The sequence below is a fragment of the Patiria miniata genome, unplaced genomic scaffold (assembly GCF_015706575.1).
Source record: "Patiria miniata isolate m_02_andy unplaced genomic scaffold, ASM1570657v1 HiC_scaffold_3, whole genome shotgun sequence".
NCBI classification, from domain to species: domain Eukaryota; kingdom Metazoa; phylum Echinodermata; class Asteroidea; order Valvatida; family Asterinidae; genus Patiria; species Patiria miniata.
Genome location: NW_024037069.1, coordinates 24,568,653 through 24,594,449, shown reverse-complemented (window position 1 = coordinate 24,594,449; position 25,797 = coordinate 24,568,653). Strand labels below are relative to the sequence as shown.

At 39.4% G+C, this 25,797-nt stretch overlaps 1 protein-coding gene across 4 annotated transcripts; it reads right to left on the bottom strand.

Moving 5' to 3' along the window:
- LOC119736908 (N-acetylgalactosamine-6-sulfatase-like) lies at positions 1-25,655 on the bottom strand. Of its 4 annotated transcripts, none has more exons than XM_038210932.1 (10): positions 25,479-25,653; positions 24,122-24,245; positions 23,473-23,650; positions 22,330-22,537; positions 19,539-19,803; positions 12,342-12,445; positions 11,102-11,344; positions 10,473-10,594; positions 9,388-9,505; positions 1-3,240 (listed from the first exon to the last, which is right to left on the bottom strand). In XM_038210932.1, exons 1-10 carry the CDS (start codon positions 25,587-25,589, stop codon positions 3,154-3,156), a joined length of 1,560 nt encoding a protein of 519 aa, XP_038066860.1. In that variant the 5' UTR covers positions 25,590-25,653; the 3' UTR covers positions 1-3,153. The 4 variants fall into 4 exon arrangements, with proteins under 4 accessions (XP_038066860.1, XP_038066862.1, XP_038066861.1 ...); XM_038210934.1 differs by lacking the exon at positions 19,539-19,803 and adding an exon at positions 16,268-16,532 and having other exon boundaries at positions 3,108-3,240; positions 25,479-25,655; XM_038210933.1 differs by lacking the exon at positions 19,539-19,803 and adding an exon at positions 18,873-19,137 and having other exon boundaries at positions 3,108-3,240; positions 25,479-25,654.
- Between the last annotated feature and the right edge of the window lie 142 nt (positions 25,656-25,797).

The following is a 25,797-nucleotide window of genomic DNA, read 5'->3' as shown; positions in this document are numbered from 1 at the left end:
TCCACTTCATGTGTGTTTATCACACCAAACCTTTTATTTAGGATTGTACTTGGAAGACTAAGAGATCTTTACAATTATGATTAAAGTTTTATAAAGTACAGAAAATGCTGGTGTAGTTTTACTTTCTTTTTCTGCTATACACTACAGTACTCCTTACATGTACAAATGTTTGACAAATGATGTCCTTTTTTTCTTTACTTAAAGCAAGCTACAAGAAAATTTGCAAGAAAACTACTGAATTCTTAAAACTGCAACCAGTTTCTAACAAAAGAAAAAAACCAAACAAACAAAAATGGAAAGAAACAATTTAGGAATGATTTTTTTAAAATTTGTATAATGCATGCTTATGATAGAAGACATTTTTCAATTTGAATTTATTGCACTGAGAAACATACATAAATCGTAGCAGTGCCAAGACCAATTAAAATGACCCCATGTATGGAGTACCAAGATTAATGACACTGGCAGGGCAGCCTACTCACTGTGACAAAATGACATCTCACACAGAACGTACTTGAAATACATAATCTACGTACCACCAGTAGTCCCTTCACCTCCATGGGTAAGCAACAATCAAGGTATGAATTATAAAGTTTGCGGGTAACACCATGTGAAAAGAAAAGAACTGGTTGATTGAGTGTAGAACTTGACGTTTTGGACAGTATGCTCTGACCGTCCTCGGGAGGTTGAGTGATGAGATGTGGAAGATGCTGGAGGTTTTATAGCTGTGTGTGTGGAGTGGGGCGTGACTGGATGCAGCATCTTCCACATCTCATCACTCAACCTCCTGATACGGACAGAGCACACTGTCTGAAACATTGAGTTCTACACTCAACCAACTGGTTCTTTTCAGAACCACACTTCTTCCAAGAAGATATTTCTTTCCACATGGTGTTATAATTTATAATTGATCTCATCCCCTATGCAAAGCTCCAAGTCATGTAAATCAATGTATGGTACAGTGCTCCCTAGGGCTGTGCACTTTTGAATAGTTTAGTATTTGAATATTCAAACTTGATTTGGAGATTTTGCTGTTGTAAAGTTTCTTTTCTTTGGCAATTCGTCGTCGTGTCAGTGCATGGCTGTAAGCCAATGAGCAAATTTGTTGTCACAAATATTTTCCAACGAGCAAAATGTTTGGATTCACAATTTGAACAGAAAACCACTAAAACTGAACAGTGCCTTTTTGAAATGACATCATAGAGGCATTAGCGCCCTCAATTGTCTGGGAAATCATGAAAAACGAAGTGCACTTTTCAACAGAATTATCAAAAAAAGGGATGTCAAATAATTTCATACATTTAAGAAGAGTAGAACATTGCTAAGAAGTTGTTCCTGAGAAAAATGAATCTTATGACCCGTTTAAGCTGCCATTTTGAATCTCTGCCACACTGACTGAAAATTCTGGTGAGTTGCCTTAACGTTATGCTTCGACTACTACATGAATATTTAAATTCTCTCAAAACTGTCAAAGTGTAAAATGACATCCAAAATTGTGTGGCTTTAATACATGGCATTATTAAGGGGATGATGTTAAGGCACATTTTTGGGGAAATGGTGATTTTAATCATTGTTCATTTACAATCAGTTCAAACAATATGATTTTTTTAAACAGTTTTTTGCCAGTGGACAACAAAGTTATTCATTCATAATTCAACAAAGGGCATTTCACTTTTACAAACATTTTACTACTGTGACCTGCTTTAAAAGCAAAATGACATTTTGAAATAAGTTGCTCAAAAATACATGAAGTTCCTTCAAAAAGTGTATCAATGAAAAAATAGAATTTTATCCCTAGGACACAATAGTGTACACAAAAGTAGGAATTTTACAAGATTAAAGTTAAAAAAACCCCACATATACAGGTATATTCCGTCTATGAAACTGAATCTTAAGTACGTAGGTGTAAAAATAAAATCAGGCCTCGACCTGATATATCATGAAAGTATGTAAATAAAATATGATTGATCTCATTCATAGTTCCATAAATCACTGTGCTCAACCAAGAAAGTGTCAGTTTTTTTCAAAAACATGTACACAAGAATTAAGTATTTTTCCACTTGAAATAACCATGACAGACAGAGTTAACATATGACAACTCAAGTGAGATCAGGGCCCAATATTATAAGGCTGGTGAGCAAATATGGATTGCTTATTGAATTCATTGCTAAGGGAAAAAAGACAGACGAGACTTAGTAGCAATGAGCGATATGGGTCATTCTATAAATTAAGGGTCCGAAGTGGGACATCTTTCCCGTCCCTGTTACCTTGGTACTTTGTAATTTGCCGTTCAAGTATCATTACGAATGACTAATCAAACGATTTTTATCTGTTGGGTAGTTGTCACAAGTCAGAGTGATTATTTTACGCCAAGTGTACGTTCATTTAGTATTTCCAACTGCATGCTGATGACTTTGCCCTAATTACCTTATATATGTACATTTTATGCAAATCTAGGTGTGGTCTTCTTTTGTTAACGCCTGTGTGTGGCATGGCAAGGAAATTTGTAAGGTTGTAATTTGCATTTCAATACTGGCTCACTGAAGTTTTCACATACTTTTGTTTGCTAATCATAATCACTCTTGGAGGACCAATGCATTAAAGGTAGAGTACATCATTTGCAGCTATCCAAAAAGTAACTGACGAAATCAGGCGCGGATCCAGAGCGGTTGTGGGGGTCAAACCCAACCCCCAACCCCAGCTCTGTCATTTTTTTTCATAGAAATTCAATAAAAATAATGCAACCCCCCCCCCCCCTGCTCTGACACCCAAAACAATTATACTGGCAATAATATACGCCAGTGCACAATTGTCGGATTTGAACAGCGCCCCCATCGAAAGTATGGTACGAAATGCATGAGACTGCACAAGTACGTGACATTGCATAGCTCAATCAGTCCATTAAGAAAGTATCTCGGACGCTGATTTTGGGGCCGATTCAAAACATGCCTCGAGAACTTTTGAGTTGATATTGAGAACCTAGGATATTGTTTTCTTGGAATATACAGCATTCACTGAGCTAAAACTTCATCAGGTTAGTCGTTAAGCACCCTTCTTGAGATTAGGAGCACTTTTGTTGTTTCAAACAAAAACAAGGCACAAATGACAAATGATGTACACTACCTTTAAATGAGCTTACCCAGTATTCTGGGTTTAGTGGTTCCATACACACTTGTGAGGGTGAGATGGGGGAACGGGTAGGCAATCTCCTAACTTCTCACATCCGGGTGGGGCCCAGTTCTGTTAGAAGATATACAAAAAAAGAGTGACTTACTTAAAAGCGCACCACTAATCGCTTGCAAGTATGGTTGGGCAGCTATGTAGTCAAGTCTGGTCATATGTACATGTATTTATCACAAGTCAGTTCACAAGTCTGATCAGTGACACTTGTAAGGGCGAGACGGGGGAATGGGTAGGCATTCTCCTAGCTTCTCACATCCGGGTGGGGCCCAGTTCTGGGAGAAAATATACATAAAGAGTGAACTCTGGTCATATGTAAATCATATGTAAATCAAAGGTCATATGTAAATCAAAGGTCAGCTCGTAAGTCTGTAAAGGGCGAGATGGGGGGAATGAGAAGGCATTCTTCTAACTGCTCACATCTGGGTAGGACCCAGTTATAAATTAAAAAATTAAAAATTAACAACACTGATTCGTTTTACAGTTAACCATCAACCACTTGAAATTATTGCAATTCGGGTCACAAGTCAATTTACAATTCCAGTCAGTCACAAAAAACAGTGGATGAACAATGACGACAGAACACCTTTGTCGCAGTTTATTTGAAATCATTGTGACTTGACTTGGGACTGGAGGACTTGTGATGGACTTCACTTCAATGCTGCTTTATTTGTCCGTTCAATAACAAACGTTCTGTCTAATTTTGTACTTTGAGTGCCTCCCGAGTTAGTAAAGACATTTGGCACCCGAGATGTACTTGTGTGTGTTATCTCTGACTACATTCTGTGCGAGCAGGGTTTTTAAGTTCTGGCAGGAGCCTCTACATGTCACTTTGCGGTCTGTCTGTCTGTCCCTAAAAAATGACCAAACAATTGACCAAATAGTATGGTGTTCCATACGTGATCGGCGTCGCACTTTTCAGCGTCGCATTTATAAGCTTTGGCAGGGATCGTTTTGATCGATTTCATGCAAGACTTCTTGCAACACGGCCAGAGCTTATTGTGCACCCACACTTGTTTGTGTTCAATTCACCCTCCACTGTGTGAAGACATTGTGCATTCGGCTAGTACACCAAAACAGAATTGGACGACCAGCTTCAGTATTCACGCTCAATAAGATTGGTCGGTGAATAACCAAGTCAATTAGCTCTCGACCCAGATTGAGTCGCAGTCAAAATAGAGGGAGGCGACGAGTTTGGTTGAATTCATGCCCCCACATCCATACTACATATGTACGGGTATAAATGCACTTCACTTATCATTGATTTCCCATAGAGCACGTACACGCACATAGTGGAGCCCTTTTCAACCTGCCTAAAGGCAACAGGCATTCATGTGCTATTTTTAGAAGCTATAAAATAAAAAACAGCCTGACGTATTTCATTTTTTACCCTTGAATGACCAAATGTCATGCATCAGCGCCACCTACAAGCTTTGGCTTCCGATCAGAAATCCCCATTCGCCATTCATCACCTATACTTAATAATATATCCCCCTCCAGTTTTCATTATTTAATCAATATTGTCATGTTTGAGAAATCAAATCAAATCAAAATACAAGGCTATTTGCACCTGTTTATGAGTATGTTTCATTTCGGCAAGCCACACACAAGCTTTACTTTTTTTGGATAAGATTTTTTGGTTTTTCCACTTCGTCTAGCCTTTATTCATAAGGCCCAAAAAACATAATAGTTCTGCTTCTGGTTACCCTACCTACCCTACTTTGACAGCCCCTACCCTAATTTTTTTTGGGGAGGGGGGGGGGGGGGGAGAATGAGGAGAAAACCCTGAAAACCATAAATGACTACCTTTTACCGTTGACTACATGCAAACACCTCCATATGATCGTACACAAAAAATTTGCCCCCCCCCAAAAAAAAAATCCCTACCTACCTACCCTATGTTAAAATGCCATGTAATAAGAAGCACAATTTTTTTGGGGGGGGGGGCCTGAACATGCTGTTAATATTCCCTTTTATTTTTACAGTTTCATTTTGACATGAAGAGGAAATAAATTTTCAAATATAATATATTCTACAAAAGTGCATTATGTTTAACCAAAACGCCCAAAATTGAAATGCTCAGTTACTAAATGAGCATTTTACTTTGCACTGCACCGACAACGACGCACATGTTGCACGTATGCGCTGTCCTGAATATTTTTTGTTTATAGCCCGCCTATGCTGGCTGTGTTTGTTACACTCCCACGTTGCTTTTAGAGCACTTCATGAAATTCTGTTCCATCTCAATTCCATATGTTATATGAACACGCACATTAATTAAAAATGTCTGTGCCTAGGACACTTACAGAAGTAATTTACAAGAATTAATGAGTTAGCGCTCTAGATAGTAATTTAAAGGGAAGATACAACATTTGCAAACATCAAAAAACGACATGATCAAATTATCATGAAATACCTTACTGGATTATTAGGGAATGACAGTCTAAAGCATCCTGTAAAGTTGTGGCTCCTGGTGTGCTGACATTTTCAAGAACAATTGTGTTTTTCCAATGCTGGTCGGCCAATTAACGTTGGAGAAAACTGGCTTTTTTTTTCTCAAAAAGAGCTCCTAATTTTTCATATTTAGTTCGTCTGCATTTTCTTTGCAATTGATTACACACCTGTGAAGAGGTACAAACCTGTTAGACTGATTCTCTTATCTTACAATTCCCCAAAGTCTATAAATTGCTCCGTTTCATCGTAAGTGGGGTCAGGGAACCAGACTACAAGAATATGATTGGTTTTCTTCATTTTTCCAGCATGTACGAACCCTAAACGTGAAACAAGTCAGTGTAACAATATTTGCTATAACATACTAATTAATCCTCCAAATCCATTTATTTCTAAAAATTGCAGCAAAAGCAAATGTTGTACATTCCCTTTAATATAGCTCTATGGATACATGCAAAAAAATAGAACAGGAAAGAGTGTTTCACTGAAGACTTTGTACATAGCTTTCACCCAGTACTCTTCAGCAAAATAAATGAGCTGCCACAAGCATGTTAATCTAGAAGTTGGTCTCGCCACAAATTCCTGACTAAGTTAGGAGCTGAAAGCAAAACGTCAGGCCTTTTTTTTTTTCATTTTGATAAATGTGGAACATCTGACAGGTGGGGAAAAATGCTCAAAGCATTTCGAGGAGGAAAAAGATCCGGATGAAAGTGTAAACGAATAAGACCAGAGGGACTTGAGAAATAATTTCAGTAATGCCCGATAGTACTTTCAATGACATCACCTGCCTCGGCTAGAAGAAAAAATATCTTCCCCGAGCCTGACAAATGACCAGAAACTGTGTTTATAGGTAAGGTTTAGTGTGCCATGTGGCATTCCATGGAGGGAAACTGGAGTTGATGGGACAGGCTTGGAGTGTCTTAACAGAACCATGATGGATTGAATTTTTATCTATCTGTAGGGAACCCGATGTATACATTTCTTGGTAACTTGCCAGAAAGTGCTACCAGCAATTTCAGAAATTCATGTTAACCCACTTGTCCCGGTACACCCAGCACTCTGCCTGTAAATTCAATATACAGTACCATATGGCTTTATAGATTCATCGAGAATCATGGACTTTTGGTAGTCATTTTGCACCTGTTTTAACATGCAAAATGTGACTGTTTTTGTGTTGAAGGCAGAGAGAAAGGCTCATATATTATAAGAAAGGAGTTTCATTATGTTGCAGTTCATCACATTCAGATTTTATGCAGTTTTAGAAACCATGAAGAAACGTAACGTGAGTGACGTGACGTAACGTGAGTGACGGTACCTCCCTGTAATCTAATGTCCCTTGCATCTAAATTACACACTTATTTGATTCAAAATGGGTTTTTATATCTAGCTATGGGTTGAATGAAAGGTAAAATAATCTTACTACTAGGTTGAAGACTACAGTTTGAGGAGACTGAAACAACAAAATTGAAGGACAATTTTCCATGTTCTTTTTTTGTAACGTGAGTGACGACCAACAAAACACATGTTTTCAAAAAGTGAAAGAATGGATTGAATTTTTCTTTCCATTTTTGAGTACCCCTTCCCCAAGGATGTTGTATGGCTGGTTTGATTCAGCTTGATCAAATACTTTTGAAGCAGTGAGAGGTCAAAGTTATTTCATGGCATGTAAATGTAATGTGATGGTAGAATTGCCCAAAGTTAGAAAAGTGCTAATAGGTTAATAAATTGAAACGAGATTGTGGAAACTAAACAAAAATATAGGGCACAAAAATTAGTGCCTCAATCTATTTTTTAATAATTAAAAAAAATTGACTAATATATACAATTTTTGTAGAAAATTTTGATTATTTCCTTGTTTACACATATGTAAGCGTCATATTTAGAGGAGCATTTCACCATGCAGTAAACATCCCCCCCCCCCCACGATGAGTAGCATTTTTGTACAGGTTGTTGTATTACAAAAATGCGGCATCGAAATGTACCAATCACAACCTTAGTCCTGATTTCGGAATGAAATGATGTCACGCATGCTTAGATATATCAGACGTTAGACAGGAGAATGGGCTCCGTGGATAACGGGTGATACTCAGACTAGCTGTAATGCCCCTTTAATGTGGATGTTACCATTTTCCTCTTTATCTATGAAAACAAGACACGACAAGGCAAGCCCAGTAAAGCTGGTCCCTGAGCACACAAAATGCTATTCAATCTTTTCATGCATGTTGCCTATACAATGGGCAGATCGAATTTCAAACTTTTTTGTGCCAAAGTGAGACTGAAGCAAGTCTAATTCACAAGTTGCTTGTCAGTCAGTCAGTCAGGTATAAAGAGGACTATGGACTCTGAGCACAAGTACCCCCTCAATGTTAAGAAAGGGAGAGTTGGGGGAGACCACTGGGAGAGACAATCGAACACATTGCCGACGTCGCCCAACGCTCACGCAAAAACGCTATGGCTTTGTGCACATTCAGAAGAAAATAAGTACTTCACGATATAAGTGTGCGCAGAAGTACGTACACATGGTGTGTCCCGTACCTTCAAATGTGGTAATAAGGAACCCTTTCTAGGTCAAGCAAAAAACCGATATGAATATTGTCGAACTATTCCATTAAACCCTTTCCTCGCCACATTGTTTATTGACTTGGCTCTCCCCAAACCAAATTGTTTGCTCAGTCATGCGGATATCACTAGAGCATAAATAATGGACAAGAAGTTGAAAACTCACTTTTTTCAACCCAGATTTTCACTGCCAAGGAGTGATTAAAATCAAAGGTGTTGTTGGTAAAGTTTGTGCTGTGAACCTGACATGTGCAAAAATACGAAAGTTTTGCCCGTTTGTTGATCTGGTCCCAGTTATCAAACTGCAGGCCATTTCGTCACATGACCAAATGGCACTCCATACTTCAAATTGTGAGTTGATACTTCTGAAGCATTTAACTTAAATTTTCGTAACGGTAACACTATGAATAAACTACATTGTTAGAAGGATCCAAAACACTCTTTCAGCTGGTATATGGATGATGTATGGGCCTCAAAACATATCAACATGCCAGCTTGGTAAATAGCAGTGAATAAATCTGTGTTGAGGGTGTTCTGTGTGTGGTTTCCTGGTCGACAAACGTCATCCATGGTAAGGAAAGGGTTAATTCTAACCCTTCTCAATCCTCTAAAGTCCTCCGAGCGTTTTTGGAGGATTTTGGAGGATTGAGGCTGAATGCAACATGCAATTTGGAGGACTGTGGAGATTTGAGGGCACATGGACATTCAATATCGGTTGATTTTGGAGGATTGAAGCTGAATGCTTTTTGAGAGGCAGGGCTGTTGCAGGATTTTGGAAGATTGTGGGTATCCTTCACTTGAACATAAATGCACAATTTTGGAGGATTTTGGAGAATTGAGGATGGTTCCTAGCAAAAAGGGCCTAGGGGGTAAGGTTAAAGACAGGCAAGATTCAATACAATGGACAACATTGCGGGTAACACCATGTGGAAAGAAATCTCTTCTGGGAAGAAGTGTGGTTCTGAAAAGAACCGGCTGTTTGAGTGTAGAACTCGATGTTTTGGACAAATGTGCTCTGTCCGTCCTCAGGAGGGTGAGCGCGGACAGAGCACGAGTTCTACACTCAACCAACCGGTTCTTTTGAGAACCACACTTCTTCCAAGAAGAGTTTTTTTCCTATTTTATGTCTTCCGCCATGCAAAGTTTCAAGTCGTATATATATATAAGATTCCAAACAGTCTGCTGATGACTACCTACCTGCACTGACCCATCACACATATTGAGCTGCGGCTCGCCTGGTATGAGCTTCTTCTTGTGATCGCTGACCACTGCCATGATGCCCGGCATCACCCCCTTGTATTCCTCAGTGGTGTTTCTGAGTTAGAAAAATTAAATAAAACACTTACTGATGTGTTCCTGAAAATCCCATAGCTCTCAAGAATCTGGGCCAATTTTGTGTGGATTTGTGCTGACTTTGCTGTGAAAAAAACTCTTGGATTAGCGACAGAGTTTACCAGCGTTTTACCAGTGTAGTAAGAAATATAGTCAAGAGCCATTTGGGGACCCCTTGATTTAAAGGGAAGGTACAACATTTGCTTTTGCTGCAATTTTCAGAAATAAATGGATTTGGAGGATTAGTATGTTATAGCAAATATTGTTAGAATGACTTGATTCACGTTTTGGGCTTGTAGATGCTGAGAAAAACCAAGAAAACCAATCATGTTCTTGTAGTCTGGTTCCCTGACCCCACTTAAGATGAAACGGAGCAATTAATACACTTTGGGGAATAGTAAGGTCAGAGAATCAGTATTGCAGGCTTGTAAACCCCTTCACAGGTGTGTAATCAGTTGCAAGAAGAAAAGTCAGAATAACTAAATATGAAAAATTACGAAAAGTTTTTGAAAAAAGCCAGTTTTCTCCAATGCTGGTCGGCCGACCAGCGTTGGAAAAATACAGTTTTTCTTGAAAATGTCAGCACACCAGGAGCCACGATTTTACAGAATGCTTTAGACTGTCATTCCCCTTACAATTCAGAAAGGTATTTCGTGATAGTTTGATCATTTCATTTTTTGATGTTTGCAAATGTTGTATCTTCCCTTTAAGTCAAATTGGGAGATGGCCAACGTAGGGCTAGAAAACTCAGTTGGTAAAGCCCAGTAAAGTTTTTTCTGGTGTTGTGTGAAATTTGGGTCCTATGAAATACAGACTTATTGGTTGGATTGCGTATGCCTTAGTGAAGATAAAAAGGACAGTTACAAATCACAACTGAGGGTCATAAGCCATATAAAACTCTGTATCAAAATGTGTGACTCATTTTGATACAGAGTCACACATGTGCTTACCCAATCAGGTACTTCTCACCAGGGTCCCGCCCAAGATGGAACAGCAGTGGCGAGTCGGTGTGGTTCATTTGTTCGTGGGTCATCACTCCAACTACATTCTCCCCTCTACAGAAATCCACACCCTGTTGGGAGTTGTCAGAGAAGAATTAAACGAAATTACAAAATGTGGACATTGGTGATCTTGATCAGGATTTGTTGAACTGTATTGAACTGCCCTATTATGTGATCCTCGGCATTCTTGGCAAATTTTTGTATGGCTTTAAATCCCTTCTATTGAAATACATTTAATTTGAACTGAATCTGAGTTTTACCATTGTCGATAATGATGTGACATTTGTTGTTGTACCTACTTGACAGGAATTTTGCCTAGAACAAACAGACCACTGCTTAACTCAACAATGCATGTAATGTGAGTAAAATTACAATATTTTTGTTTTGAACTGGGTAGAATTTTAATATTTGTTTTCAAGAGTTCTTGAATTTTACATCATCCACAATCAGATGAATCTAATCAAGGACAACGGAACACTTGCATCATATATCATTTGAAGTGCTTATCAACATGGTGCTTACTACTGAAACTGAGATTGAACGACTTGTGAATGACTTGTGATGATTTGTGTTTTTACCTTGTCAAATTCTTTTATAGAGTTTGTCCAAGTCCAGTAGTGGGCCTTATACAAGCCGATGCGTATCGCCATCATCTCGTTGCCACGGTAATAGAAGATAGGCTTGTTGATGTTGACGGTGCCGTTGATGAGATTTGGGAGCAGGTCTGTGCCGTCAATGATGCGATCCGAGGGCGGCTTGATACCGGCTATGTTGAGAGCCGTGGTGAACAGATCCATAATACTGCCTAGCTGGTGGGAAATCTGTGAGGATGACAGAGAAAAGCAGCTACTTTGATGAATAAAGATTCTTGTAGGGCACGGACATTGAACTTTGTTAAATTTCTGTCCTTTATTTTAAATTCCACATTTTTAACTCTTTGACAATGAATTGCATGAATTAGTCAGATTAAAAAAAATGTTACTAATTTCAAGCCAATATCTTTGCTCATTGCCTATTGGTTGCCATTTCATGTCCATGCACTCTCTTAATGTGCTCAAGGAGTCCACTGATTTCAAACCAAATCCAAAACACAGTTGCTTGCTTGGCTTTGTCAAATGCTTTGTTAGGTCTGTAAAGCTTAGCCACTATTACTTTATAGACTTCGTGTACAAGTACCCCCCCCCCCTCAACGGTTACAAATGGAGAGTTGGGGTGACCACTGGCAGGACATAACCAAGAAGTAATGGGCATGATCCCAACCCGAGTCAGTTTTTTTTTTCACAAATTCTTTGAAAACACCCAGCATACAATGTTTGTTATGATATAACCGACATACAGATCCTTGTCATTTGATTGGTGGAACTCGCATCACGTGTCATTCATTATTACTGCCATTCACGCCGGGGCTCAAAAAGTACTATCCGCCCATGGGGAATGGGAAATACTATTGAACAGTTAGGATCATTCTTGGTCCATGACGCGGTGTGTGCGTGTTCTGCATTGCGCGTAGCGCGTATTGTTCCAAAGAGCCAGCGTTTGGTTCAAATATTTTGTGAAGGGGTGGTTTGGAAGAGAGAAATACATTTCAAATATATCAAATGACAAGGATCTATATGTCAGTTATATAAAACAAATATTGAGTGGCTTTAAATTGTGAAATAGGGGAATATTATCGCTCGGTAAAATCTGGTTGCGATAATATTCCTCCCATTCCACGCTGATCCACTCAACATTTGTATACTATACATGATAGCAGTGAAGAGTGCCCCTGTTAACATTATTTTTTAAAGCTTCCTGGCGTATCAATTTGCAGATTACCTGGCCTGGTTTGATGGTACCCGGCCACCATGCGATAGCTGGTTCCCGCATGCCCCCTTCAAAGGTTGTCTCTTTACCACAAAGGAAAGGCCCATTGCTGCCACCTGGTTGACGAAAATTAAAAGGATACTTTAGCATCAAAAACACATGTATTATAATTATCTAATACTTCATGTACTTCAACACAGTTCAGCTTCAATTTGTTGGACATTATTAGTATTTTGAGCCAATAAAATACAGCCACCCCATTTTACATGTATATGTTTGCCATGCAGCAGGTTTTCGTTAGCATATTGGCATTTCTATAGTCTAAAAATTTCTTTCAACAGACCCAAAGAATCTCTGTGATTTCAGAGCCATTTCATTTTTTGCTAATTATAGTAACTTACTTTATGGCAAAACAAAAATATGAATTGTATTAATTGTTTTTTGGGAGGATCTTAACTCTAGCCTACTGAAAGTTGCCAAACTTGAACTCTTGGTTTCGGCAGCATTTTCTTTTTTGAGACTTAACATTACTTTGATTTAAATGGGGGTATATGTCGTCATTTTGAATCAAAGCATTAGCATACAAAGCTGTATTTGGTTTTTTTTTTACACAAATCCCTTGATACCACTTATACAGGTCCAGGTTATACTTGTCCCAAAATACTCGAACCCTGAAAACGCCCTCTTTAACAGCTCTTAAAAAATACATCGCAAATATCGAAACATATTTGGAGAGTATAGTTCATTAGCTTTCAACAATGAAAATATCTTTCCAATCAGGTAAATATTTATTGAGTTTAATATGGCAAATTAAAAAAAAAGTGCGGATTTTTCATTTCGTAAATAGCCTTAATTGTCAGTTATTGGGAATGTAATAGATCAGGGGTGAGGGTATTTTGCTTTCTTTCATTTTTTAATCTCTCTTTCTTTATTTGTTTCTTTTTTATTTTTCCTTGTTTGCAACAATGGTCATTTCTCCTTTTGGGAGAAATAGTAGTCCTGAAAAGGACTGTTTGGTTAACTTTTTAGTTGTCTACTGTTCTGCTCTGCCCTCTACTTGGTAGCCTCTTTCACGGATACAAGTTTCGGCCCGTCTTAATGCGACAGTCGAATATCAGTCGCCATGGACAAAATGAAAAAGCGGCACTTGTTTTCAATTGGCCATAACTCAATAAATATTTACCTGATTCAAAATATTTTGTTGTTGTTGAAAAGCTAATGAACTATACTCTCCAAATGTGTATCGATATTTGCGATAAATTTTTTAAAAGCTGTGAAAAAGAGGGCGCTTTGAGGGTTCGGGTTTTTTGGGGTGACACCTGATTTTTCTGTACAATCAAAACAGCTTGCAAGGGTTAATAAGCACAATCAGCATATTCTAGCAGTGTCAATACAAGTACCACACCCAGTGCAACAGATGGGCTTGTTATTAAATCTACAGATAAATCTGAGGTAGGGAACAATTCAGTCTGTATATAAATTGCAACCCGCTGAATAAATTTACAAATTCAGAAATTGGATCCCGTTATTCAAAAATTAGGAAAGTGTTTTGCAAAATGAGGTTTGACTCAGATATTTAAAAAGCAAAATGTGCAAACTGAATTGTTGCCTAAAATACATGCAGTTTTTACAGTTATGTAAAGAAGGGTTAATAACTAAGTGCCAAGCATGTTGAAGTGGGAGATACATGTCATGAAACGAGATGGTCTTGGAAGAAGCAGAAGAGAATTCAAGATGACGGTGAAATAAAGGAAGATGAGGTGGCGATTGTGAAGTTACAGGCCTTTTCCCTATAACAGAACAAAGATCCACTTTTAGGTTATTCGACTCATCCACCTAGTTAGTGATGTTAAAAAAGAGCACGAATTCCATGGAAAGAGGGAAGGGTTTGCAATTTTGGGGGAAATTTTTGAGTTAAAATGATGATGAGGATGACAATACGCAACACGAAAACAAAGACTGCCATGTACCGGTACCATGAGGTACAAAACTGCATGGATTGACAGGGCATCAACTTGAAATCGGGCATTCTACAAAAAGAAAACAAATAAAAACATGCGGGCTAGTGAACATGCCCATGGGTATTTTTAGTAGCCCGGCTGGCCAGTGAAAAAAAGTTCAGGTCTTCATTGTATGAAGGGTATTTTGTGTGTAATACATATAAAGATTGTAATATGTTTGAAGGGTATTTTGTATGTATCACATATAAAGATCATAATCATGTATTACATGATTGTTTGTCAGAGAATCTCCCAAGGATTGAGACAAATTCATCAGTGAAGTTGTTAATTTTCTGTCCCTCCCAAAATTGCATTTTTGTAAAGTTTGGTAAATTTTGTAGGTTTTGTTTGAAAGTAACGAAAGTAATCATTTGTAATTGGTGCATTTTGTTCGTTTGAAGCAACAAAAGTGCTCGACACCTAAAACAGGGTGCTGAACAACTAACCTGATGAAGTTTCAGCTCAGCTTCAGCTGTATATTCCGAGAAAAACAACGATCTAGGATCTCAATTTCAAATCAAAAGTTGCTGAAACATGTTTTGAATTGGGCCTGAATTCAGCGTCCGAGACACGTTCTCACTGAGCCGATTGCAGCTATGCGATGTCGCACACTGATCCAAGGAATTATAGCAACTTCGTGCGCGCGTCCATCGTGTCAACGCTTGTGCGCGCTTTGCCGAATAAAATTAACTACTAACGGAAATTTAATAATAATAATAATAATAATATTGGACATTTATAAAGCGCAAACATATCCACCGTGAGGTGCTCAAGGCGCTATACATAATTGTATACAAGCAAAACAGCAGCAAAAGTAGGTAAACAAAATCAATATGAATTAATCAACAAACTAAACAAAGTAAGGTAAGCAACGGAAGAGCAGAAAAACAAAATAAACATAAATGCAAGGGATTAATTGAAAGCTAACGACATGAGGTGAGTTTTGAGAGCTGTTTTGAAGGACTGGATGGTTTCTGAGGTTTTGATGTGAATAGGTAGCCGATTCCACAGACGAGGTGCTGCTACAGAGAATGACCTGTCTCCCCAAATACGGTGTGATTTTGGCTCATGTAGTAGATGCTTGTTACTGGATCGGAGAGTGCGGGAGGGTCTGTAAGTGGAAAGCATGTCCATGATGTACGAGGGGGCTTTGCCATTTAGAGCTTTGTAAACCAACAACATCATTTTATAGATTATCCGAGAGGAGACTGGTAACCAGTGTAGATTTTTCAGGATTGGGGTGATGTGGGAAGATTTTCTGGTTAATGTGACCACACGTGCAGCAGTGTTCTGAATACGTTGGAGCCTGGTGAGTTGTTCTTGCGGAAGACCAAACAAAAGGGAATTCCCCATGTCTAGCCTCGACGTAACAAAAGAATGTATGATTTGTTCAGTCGAGTTGCGGTTGAGATATTTTCTGATTTTGCTGATGTTGCGAATATGAATATGAAATTTCCAACGGTGCGTCTTAAGACACAACTTTTTTGGTTGATTTCTTCAAAATGACAGCATGCCATAAAATATAATTACAGAGGGAATTTAGTCCCCTTACTATGTTTCAACCAAGTATGTTTTTCAACAATAATTACGTCAGTTACTTTTTGGATAGCTGCAAATGATGGACTGTAGCTTTAACACTCAATTAGGATGAAAAAGGAAAGGCTGTCTGCAAGTATCTTGTTGAGTAGCACTGCACATTGGGATATAGGTTTACGCACACGCATGCAAGAACTGAAAACATGCATTGTTCTGCCACTTTCAGGTGAAATATATATCTGGATTTTTACAAGTTCACAGTTAACTTGCAGTGTTCCTACAAAACAGGCAAACTTCTGAGATAAGCGAAAAGGAACAAAACGTGAGAGTCGGTTTTAAAAACGTTCAGACCGCATGAACTCAAACATTAGGCATACCGTTGCTAGCCCGATCAACACTTACAGTCAGTTCTAGGATTAAGCGGTGCTCCGTTGTCTGACGTGAAAAATACGAATGAGTTTTTGTCGACCCCGAGATTCCGTAGAAGGGAAAGGATCCGGCCGACGCCGTGGTCTAGCTCCCGAACCACGTCACCGTACAGGCCACGCTGGCTAGTACCTAGGAATTGCTTGGAGGCATAGTGGGGTCTGTGGGCAGAGTCAGGAACCCAGTACAAGAAAAAGGGTCTTGTCGCTTGGGCTTGTGTCGTTATGAAGTCTAGTGCTTCCTATTGGATGAAACAAAGTAATTCAACTTGTAGGCGGCACCAAAAATACTCAGTACTGATTAAAACTGGATGATGAAGAAGGTATGAGTTACACATCATGAGTTTAATAAGTGGAAAATACATCAGGACTCTTATAAATTCGCAGAAATCGTTCTTCAATTTTCACCAAGATCACTTAAAGTCACAAGCTTCAAGAAAAACCTGTGGAGAAAATGTTGAGATACAGGAAAACACCTGATGATGAAGACTTCTGAAGGGAAAACCAAATCCACAATTCTTAACCCTTATTTCTGTCCTGGTGAATATGAATGAGGCTCACAGAAGTCAATGGCAGGTGCTAATCGGAATGCCAAAAGCAAATTGTAGAAAACAGTCTTATTCACTAGCGGACTAAAATGTAAACTAGGCTCAATTCAAATTAGGTTTTGCCCTTCACCGACGTATAAACACTGTATACTCAGTGTGTTGCCTCCCGAGTGAAAGTTGGAAAAAGTCACTTGGGTGGGACTCGAACCCACGACCTCCTGCTTTCTAGTGCAGATGTCTTACCACTTGGCCACTGAGCTTACAGGATCGGTTGGCTGGTTCGAATCTGATGTACATAGCAGCGGGTACCGCATTAACTATTCATAAGATGGATGAATTAGGCTTAATTCCTAACCGACTTTCTAAGGCCATGGCTGGCTAACATGAGAAAATTCTTTCATATTACTATCTGATCCTTACCCTAATCAAAATCACAACACAACTTGACATTTAACAGCATTCCAGAACTGACGTGAATATGGACTTGGCTCAAGGGCAAGACATCACTGTATGGGCTCCGTGCACAAGTACTCCATCAACGGCAAGAAAAGGAGAGTTGGGGGTGACCTAGACTGGTTCCCGGTCCATCCACTGCAGACTTGTAATGTATCCAAAGTTATTGGGGTCGGGGATTAGTCTGGGAGACCATCGCAAGTTTAATTTGAACGTATATGAACGTATCCGACGACGCCTGACGCTCACGCGCAAAGGCGCTGTAGCTTAGCTTTGTGCGCATTTAGGATAAAAACAAGTCGTGCCTACTTCGCGCACGAATTACAGCGTGCACACGCGGTGTCCCGTCCAAGGGGCTCTCAGAAGTGGTAAAAGTGCGCCCTCTTTTGTTGGCGCATTGAGCCCATAGTCAATGCACATGGTACTTCTAAGATAAAGGAAGGCGCAATTGAATTCAATGATAACATCTTGGTAAGAACAATGCCCAAAGACGATGACAGCATGCCAGGGATTATTTAACAGAATTCAAAGATTGACCCAACATCACTGAGCAGATATTTCTTGAGGTTGCAGACTGCCGAAAGATCTTGGTGAAGATGTTGCATCGAAATACATATTACCAATGACCACTTATAGAAACCATGTAGGAACAGTAGACGGAGTTCTGTGGCATCATCACAGGAACCACTCGTGGAAGCCGTACTAATTTGCACACACTATGGCGTGAAGTACGCACGACAAACTGTGTCTTCGTGTTGGCACGAAGCATATTGTAGCAATGGCACTTTTAGTGTCCCTATTAGTTCTCTCTGTCCAAACATACCGATCCATTAGGTCTGGCTATCTGGGTACGTAGGTGACAACAGGTGCCCATCTGCAATGCCACACTGCATGTTCCCTCATAAACACCTGTTTGGCACTCCACATGAAAGTTAACACAAATGCATGTTCATGACATAATGGGAAGAACCGGTATACAGCTGCAAAGTTGTGAACATTGCACACATTTTTTTTTAATTAGATTTGATTTGTTTTTGTGTACATGTACTACATACTCCCTGAGGACTGACACACAAAAGGAGAACAACAGATCTTTCAGTCCCCGGGCGTTGCGTCTTTTCTTGAAAATGGTCCTCGATTGTATGTGTTATATTTTAGGGACAAAGGGAAACACAAAGCATTGTCCTCGGGGGTATAGTAAAATGTGAAGTGTGTGAAGTATGAATGGAATAACACGTGCACATTTTTTGTTTTTGTTTTTTCAAATTTAGTGTTGTAAATATGATGAAACTTAAATTTTTTGAATGAAAGATTATTGGAAAATTGGAAATGGAAAGAAATTTAATAATTTTTGTACCATTTCAGGAATTTTAAATCACTGAAGCTTGGGAGGGGGAGGGGTTGGAATGGAGGGGTTTGGAATGGGGGTGGGGTGGGGTTCGGAGTTCACAACAGTTTACGAATATTTGTGTGTTTTTGACAGCAGCATTGGATGAAAAGTGATTTAAGCATTTCAGCGCATGTAGCAATAGTTAATCTGCATGCATTGCAAAACCAAACACGTAAGGTGTGTAGCCTCACCGTGATATTTTGATACCAAGGCACCGCCATTGTCCGACGTGAAAAATGCAAACGTGTTCTTCGTGATTCCGAGCTCCTTCAGTTTTCCGAGAATCAGACCAACTCCGTCGTCCAGTTCTCTGACCGCGTCGCCATAGAGACCACGCTGGCTGGTGCCGCGGTAGGCACGCGAGGCGTATAATGGCGTGTGTGTCGCGTCTGGTACCCAGTACAGCAGGAACGGGTTGTTGGATCTTGTCTGGTTCTCAATGAAAGCTATTGCCTCCTAAAGACATAGTGTGATTGACAGAATGAGGTGGGAAATTAGTGCGAGGTGTGAAAAGATAGGATATTAGTATAGTGTGCTTGTGGGATTCCACTGTGATGCTGGTTAGAACCAGTTCAATACAAACACACTCAGGAACACTATAGACTCCGTGCACAAGTACCCCCTCGCTTGGCTACAGAGAGAGAGTAGGGAGGGACTTGAATGCATTGCAATCAAACGTGCGGCACTCGCATTCAAATGATTCAAAATGAAATTCATCATGCGTACTTTGCGCAATACTCACGCGAACTTATGCACATGCAATGTGTGCACAGAGTCCACCATGTCAATGTCAAGAAACTGACTCCATAACTGCAACCAAAAAAAAAAACCCACGCTAGACGCTATCTAAGCCTCACCCTGCACTCGGGCATATGTGGCGCCCCCATTGTCAGACGTGAAAAACGCAAAAGTGTTCTTCGCGATTCCCAGCTGAGTGACCCTGTCCAGAATTTGGCCCACCCCGTCGTCCAGCTCTCGGACTGCGTCGCCATACAGACCCCGCTGACTGGTACCCAGGTATGCCTTAGACGCATACAGGGGTTGGTGGACGGCGTCTGGTACCCAGTACAGGAGGAATGGGGTGTTGGCTTTGTGCTGATTGTCAATGAAGGTTAGGGCTTCCTACACGTAAGGTGATGGCAGACGGTTAAAAAAGCACATGGTACATAAACTAACTGCTAAAAGACCTAAGACCTTTAGATCAGCTGATAAAAAAAAATATGTTACACTTATGGTTGTAAATAAGGTTGATTTTTTTTCATTTTGAAAGTTGATAGCTGTTTTTTACTTTCATGTATGTGTAAACAGTACATGCAAACAGTAAAAAAAGAAAAATACAAATTCTCGAATGAAAAAGCACTGATGTACATTCTTACAAGTATGTCAACTTGTTACTTGGAAATCTACTAAGTTTTCTTTTCTTTTTTTTTCTTTTCTTTTTTGGTGGGAGGGAGGACCTCTTGCCTAAAATAAAACTTCATTCATTTTAATGCTTTCACAGTGTTTTTTATCAACAGAACTCACATTACCCCTACTGCGCCAACAACCTCCAGCAGCAATTTTGTTAGTAAGTTGATCTGAGCAGTAAACAGGGTGACCGTAAGATCATGGCTAAATTCTGCTAAATGCACTTCAAAAATCTGACAAATTTATCACAAATCTGCCAAATTCCCCAGAACTACTCGAAAAACATGTACACTGTAAACAACTAAAATCACATGCAGATGTTGTAGTGTTGCATTAATTAAGGTTCAAATTACATTGTAATTAATCTATAGTCACATAAAGATGTAATGAAATTGCGTAAATTTCAGGCAAAATGCGGTTAATTTGCGTCACGACGTAGTCCGGTTCCCAGTGACCCAACTTGTCACATGGGTTTGTTTGAAAAGATTGAAGCTTTTTAAAACAAATGTTTTTTTCTGTCAAATAAACCATTTTTGCAGAATTCTGCCAGAAAACTGCCAAAAAAATCCATTGTGTCAAATTTTCTGTCAAACTCGTTTTTTAACAAAAAATCTGTCAAAGTTAGCAAAAAAATCGGCTAAAACGGTCACTATGGCAGTAAACAAAACATGTTTGAAACCGCAGTGAATAGTTTGGTCACATCACACACACACACCCAAGCTTGGATTTTTTGTTCACCACCATGCAATGAGGAAAGCAGTTGAGCCCATTAATTTTTCAATTTCAATTTGATAAATCCTAAGTTCTGTTCAAGCATTAGGACATCGAAAATACATTCCATTTGACATTCAGAGTGTGCAATGCAAACTTGGTGAACAACTGTTCTCTTGCTTATTTTTTTGGAAGGAATTTAGAATTAAGAAAAAAAATTAAGAAAAAAAAAACCCAAAAAGAAAATTAACAAACTTCAAAAGTTTGATGTTACAAATAGAGTCAACTATATTTTAGCAAACGTGACCTTGACCTTTGACCTGTTGGCCCCAAAAGCAACAGGCTTCTTAAGACTATCAAGAACAACCCACAAACCAAATTTCAAGTTCCTAAGTAAAGTATTTCTGAAGGTACCATGTTGACAAGATTTCCTGTTTTAGCAAAATAGTGACCTTGACCTTTGACCTGTCGCCCAAATGCAATAGGCTTTTTAAGACTACCAAGAACCCACAAACCAAATTTCAAGTTCCTAAATAAAGTATTTCTCAAGTTATCTTATTGACAATTTTTTTGTTTTAGCAATAGTGACCTTGACCCTTGACCTGTCGGCCCCAAAAGCAATAGGCTTTTTAAGACTATCAAGAACAACCCACAAACCAAATTTCAAGTTCGTAAGTAAAGCATTTCTCAAGTTATTGTTCTGACAAGAGTTAACCCAACTAAAACGTAACACACATACAGACGCTAGCACGTTTGTTTATGGTGTAATCGAGGATTTTCTTGTGTTCCTCTTCCCTTTTCCTTTGTTTAACTTTTTTCGCAACAGCTCTCATTGGTTTTGTACACGTTTTCTAATCGAGGTCGTCCTCAATTTGGTTCCTGTCCTCGATTTACACCATAAACAATCGCACATACACGTGTGTATTTGTCCTATTGTCCCTAGCTTTTGTTTGTACTTTAACTTTTTAGGAAGACCTCCCATATGTTTTGTCACGAATCCAAATTGGGGACCTCTCGGGAATTGGGGACCCTATTGTCCTCTATTGGTCAACGTCCCCTACTGAATGCAGAAACAAAGTCACACATGCACACAGACAGTGTTTTACTACACTCTCGAGGACAATCCTTTGGGTTTCCCTTTGTCCCTGTAATATAACACTCTCCCATAGACTAAGCACATAACCATACGATCGAGGACCGTTTTCAACAAAAGACGCAAGGCCCAAGGACTAAAAGGATCTGTTGTTCTCCATTTGTGTGTCGGTCCTCGGGGGTTATGTAGAACACGTACGCACAGACAGACACACAGAAGGAATACGCCATCGCAATATCCCCCTCGGGCTTACAGCCAGGGGGATAAAAAAGGAGGTTTTTTTTTGTTTGGAATAAAACATACAAGTTGAAAATTCATGATTAGAAAAAAAAAATTGAATTTTTTGAAGAGCTCGGGGAATGGCAAATTTAAATGGTTTGCTCATATGTACACGAACACTACGACAGAAAACAAATGCTTGATTTGGGGTTTATTACCTGAATATAGAGCTGGGTCAAATTGGACTCTCCCGTTGGTGTGATGATAAAGTCTTCATAGTATCGGCCGGCCATCTCCCCGTCGCGGTATACGGGTATGTTGGGTGTTCCTTTATCGTTGTACGGGCCGAAGTGGCAATTGGGCGAGCCGAAGAACTCGTCGAAGCCGTGCTGAAGCGGCAGATACTGAGGCTGGTGGCCCAAATGCCTGGCAGAGATTGGAAATGGGCACATTTCTGGATTTAAAATTTGAACAGAAATCCCCTAAACTGAGCAGTGTCTTCCTAAAATGACATCACAGCAACAGCACTCTCAGTTGTCAGGTAAAAGCATGGGAAATTTTGTTAATGTTTACAGAAGTCACTTTTCAATAAAATTAACCAAAAAGGAATATATGTCAAATAGTTTTTATACATTTAAGAGGAGCAGACAGTTACACAAAATATGTTCTTCAGGACAATTCATGTCATGGTCTCTTTAACAATGACAAGGTAATGCATTTGAATGGTTCGTCGCTTGACTTGTAGCTTGATGACTTGTAAATGAACTGTGACAATCTATGAGAACTGTGGAAAACAAGGTCGATTGGAAACCTTGTGCCAATCAAATTCAAAAGATTCAGTGTTTAAAAAGGAACATGGAATGTATGCCATGGACAACCATGAAAAACAACACTGAGAAGGTTTGCATGTAAGGTTTAAACCTAAACCTTCCCAAATCCTCCAATATCCTTTTAGCAAAATGGAGGATTGAGGCTTTGTGGCAAAAATGTAGTTGATTTCAGAGGAAGCACTGGTCTTAGGCCAGACCTTGTGTTGTTTACGCTCAGCCGTGCATAAATTTAGGCCTTATTATACTTGAAATCCTCTGCACAGCTCCAGGATGTCACTGGCTCTGCCTGAACATATTGGCAGTGATTGCTGGAGGATTTTGCAGGATTGAGGCAGTAGTCACCCCTCCAAGGACCACATTGAAGAAATAATGGAGGATTTTGCAGGATTGAGGCTGTATGCTATTTGTACATGGAGGCAGTTGGCGGACTTTGCAGGATTGACGTTACATCCTAGCAAAAATGCCTAGGGAGTTTATCTTCACTTTGGCTATGCAAAAACAAAATGTATCTTTTCGAGAGGCATCTATTACCATTTCCCAATGATCTTGCTCTTGTAGCCGGCTGTCTTCAGGAGTTCAGGGAGGAGGATTTCATTGTCTTGGATGCCGCCAACCACAAATTGGGGGATGTAGGCATTGCGGGCATGCTCATTGGTTGTGTAGATGCCGTTGCGGATCGGCAGTCTGCCAGTCAAAAGAGCTGCCCGTGCTGTGGGAAAAAAGAGGGAAGAAAGTGTTCCAGATTTGACTATTTCTAAAAAGCTACTTTGTCTGAAAGCCAGTTTTACTTTAATATATTTAACTGTTCACAGGGTTGGAGCATGAGACAATACAATTATTCTTTAAGTTCAAGTTGAATGAAGTCTAAGGATGAAATCTGATTCATTCCAAATGGGAATTGGTGGAATGTGTTGGCATGTTTGCCATGGTCACAACAACCAAGGTGTATAGCAAATGCAAATTCATTACACACGTAAAACCTGTGTACTGAAGACTGACTTTTGCTGTAACACAAAATACAATCTAAAGATGAAGCTCATATCACATACAAGTAGTTAGGTACATATATGGATCTAGGATTGTCAGTTGGTCACAACCCTAAAGCCAGGGTTTTGGCAGGGGGAGGTGCAGTGGGACGGGCAGGGGGATGGACAAGAGTTGGGGGAGGAGCATGACTCACCAGGTGAGCAGAGCGGATTGGCAGAGTAGAAGTCTGGCATCAGCACCCCTTCGGCTGCCATCTGGTCAAGATTAGGGGTCTCCTTAGCTGGCTGCCCAAGGACACCCAGATCACCCCAGCCCATCTAAAACACGATCAAAATGGCCCAGCAATGAGTAAGTCTGTTTGCTTGCTCACCAATTGTCTTGTCTACCTATCATGCCTATGTTAATGTTGATGAATTTTACGCATAAAGAGCACCGGACCCATGAACGAACCGAGTTGGAAGCTTGTCTAATTAATGGTGCAACCCAAGCTAGCGCAACACAGAGATTTTGGTTAGTGTGGAAGGACCTTTTGACAGATTTCTAAGGGGGGGGGGGCATTTTGAACTTTGCCACGTTAACATATATTCAAAGGACCCTCACACACTGAAAAGAGGTGGGGAACTTGCATTGCATTGCATGCATTGCTGTGTGGCTCACAATACAGAGAAGTCCAGTTTTTGAGACACATTGATTGGGCTGATGAGAGGTTATTAAATTCGCAGTGGCTATTTTTATGAAAGCCGCACCGCATTAGTTACGGAAGTGCAACATAACATTGCCAATTTCTTACAGCCACTGAAGTACTTTGGTAGCTCAATTATGCTTTCTGCTTCATGGCTCTGGAAGATCATTTTTTAAAGGGAAGTATTAAAATTCCGAGAACCATTCCATTTGACAACTGTTGCATGCAGGTAACACCTTCCTATCCCCCATCCATAAACATTTTTAAAAATTTACATAATTTACATCATGTAAATTACCTGAAAAAATAATATAAATAATTGTATTTTATATTATATCTACATGACCAATAAAAATGTATATATATGACTATTTTGTTATAATATAATATAAATATTATTTCGTTATAATATAATATAAATATTTATATACTATTTTGTTTATATAAATAATAGCTGGAGTTACTCAAGCTAATAAATAAGATAATGCACATGAAGAACTTAACAACATGAACAATAACATGTTAAATGTTGTTTAATTAAACATTTACAAACATGACAATTTACATTTGTTATTGGTGTCAACAAAACAACTTTTTTCCCAGGACAGGTTTTATTCATAGATGGGTTAATCCACAGATGGCAGTGGAGCCATGGAGGAGGCAGTGCCCAAACCTAACCCGCTTAGCATCTATGGTAACACAAAAAAATACAACACATAATATTATTAAGCTAGTTGCACAGTCAGTACGCCTGTACACTACACTGACTGAGCCTGTTCTTTCTCTGCGTGGTCAATGGTGATCCAACTCGTGGAGTCGGTCCAAGTCATCTCGAACTGAATGTGATCATTGAAAAAAAAATACTTACGTCATCCATCATCATTATGATGATATTTGGCTTTGCACATATTGAATGTGTGCTGCAAAACAATAATAAAAACGCTAGGAAAATACACTTTATTGCGAGAGATCTTGCCATCTTCCACACCAAAGAAGACACTCAACTTAGTTTTAGCCAAAGGTCGCGCGCCCTCTAGCTCCAGGCGAGGCTGGCATGGCGTTGAATTTGTAAGATATTTATGCCCCTGATTTAATTGGAGGGACCACCTCATTTCGGGTATTTGTTCTGCTTCCAGAGTACTAAGTCATACAAATATAATTCTTCTCTACATTATGGCCAGTTGGTT

Excerpts from the sequence above, each read along its gene's own strand:
- LOC119736908 (XM_038210934.1), bottom strand. The coding sequence starts at position 25,589 with ATGGCAAGATCTCTCGCAATAAAGTGTATTTTCCTAGCGTTTTTATTA. Across the intron at positions 22,538-23,472 it reads AGCAAGATCATTGGGAAATG|GCATTTGGGCCACCAGCCTC; the intron begins GTAATAGATGCC and ends AATCTCTGCCAG. Across the intron at positions 11,345-12,341 it reads GTACCATCAAACCAGGCCAG|ATTTCCCACCAGCTAGGCAG; the intron begins GTAATCTGCAAA and ends TCATCCTCACAG.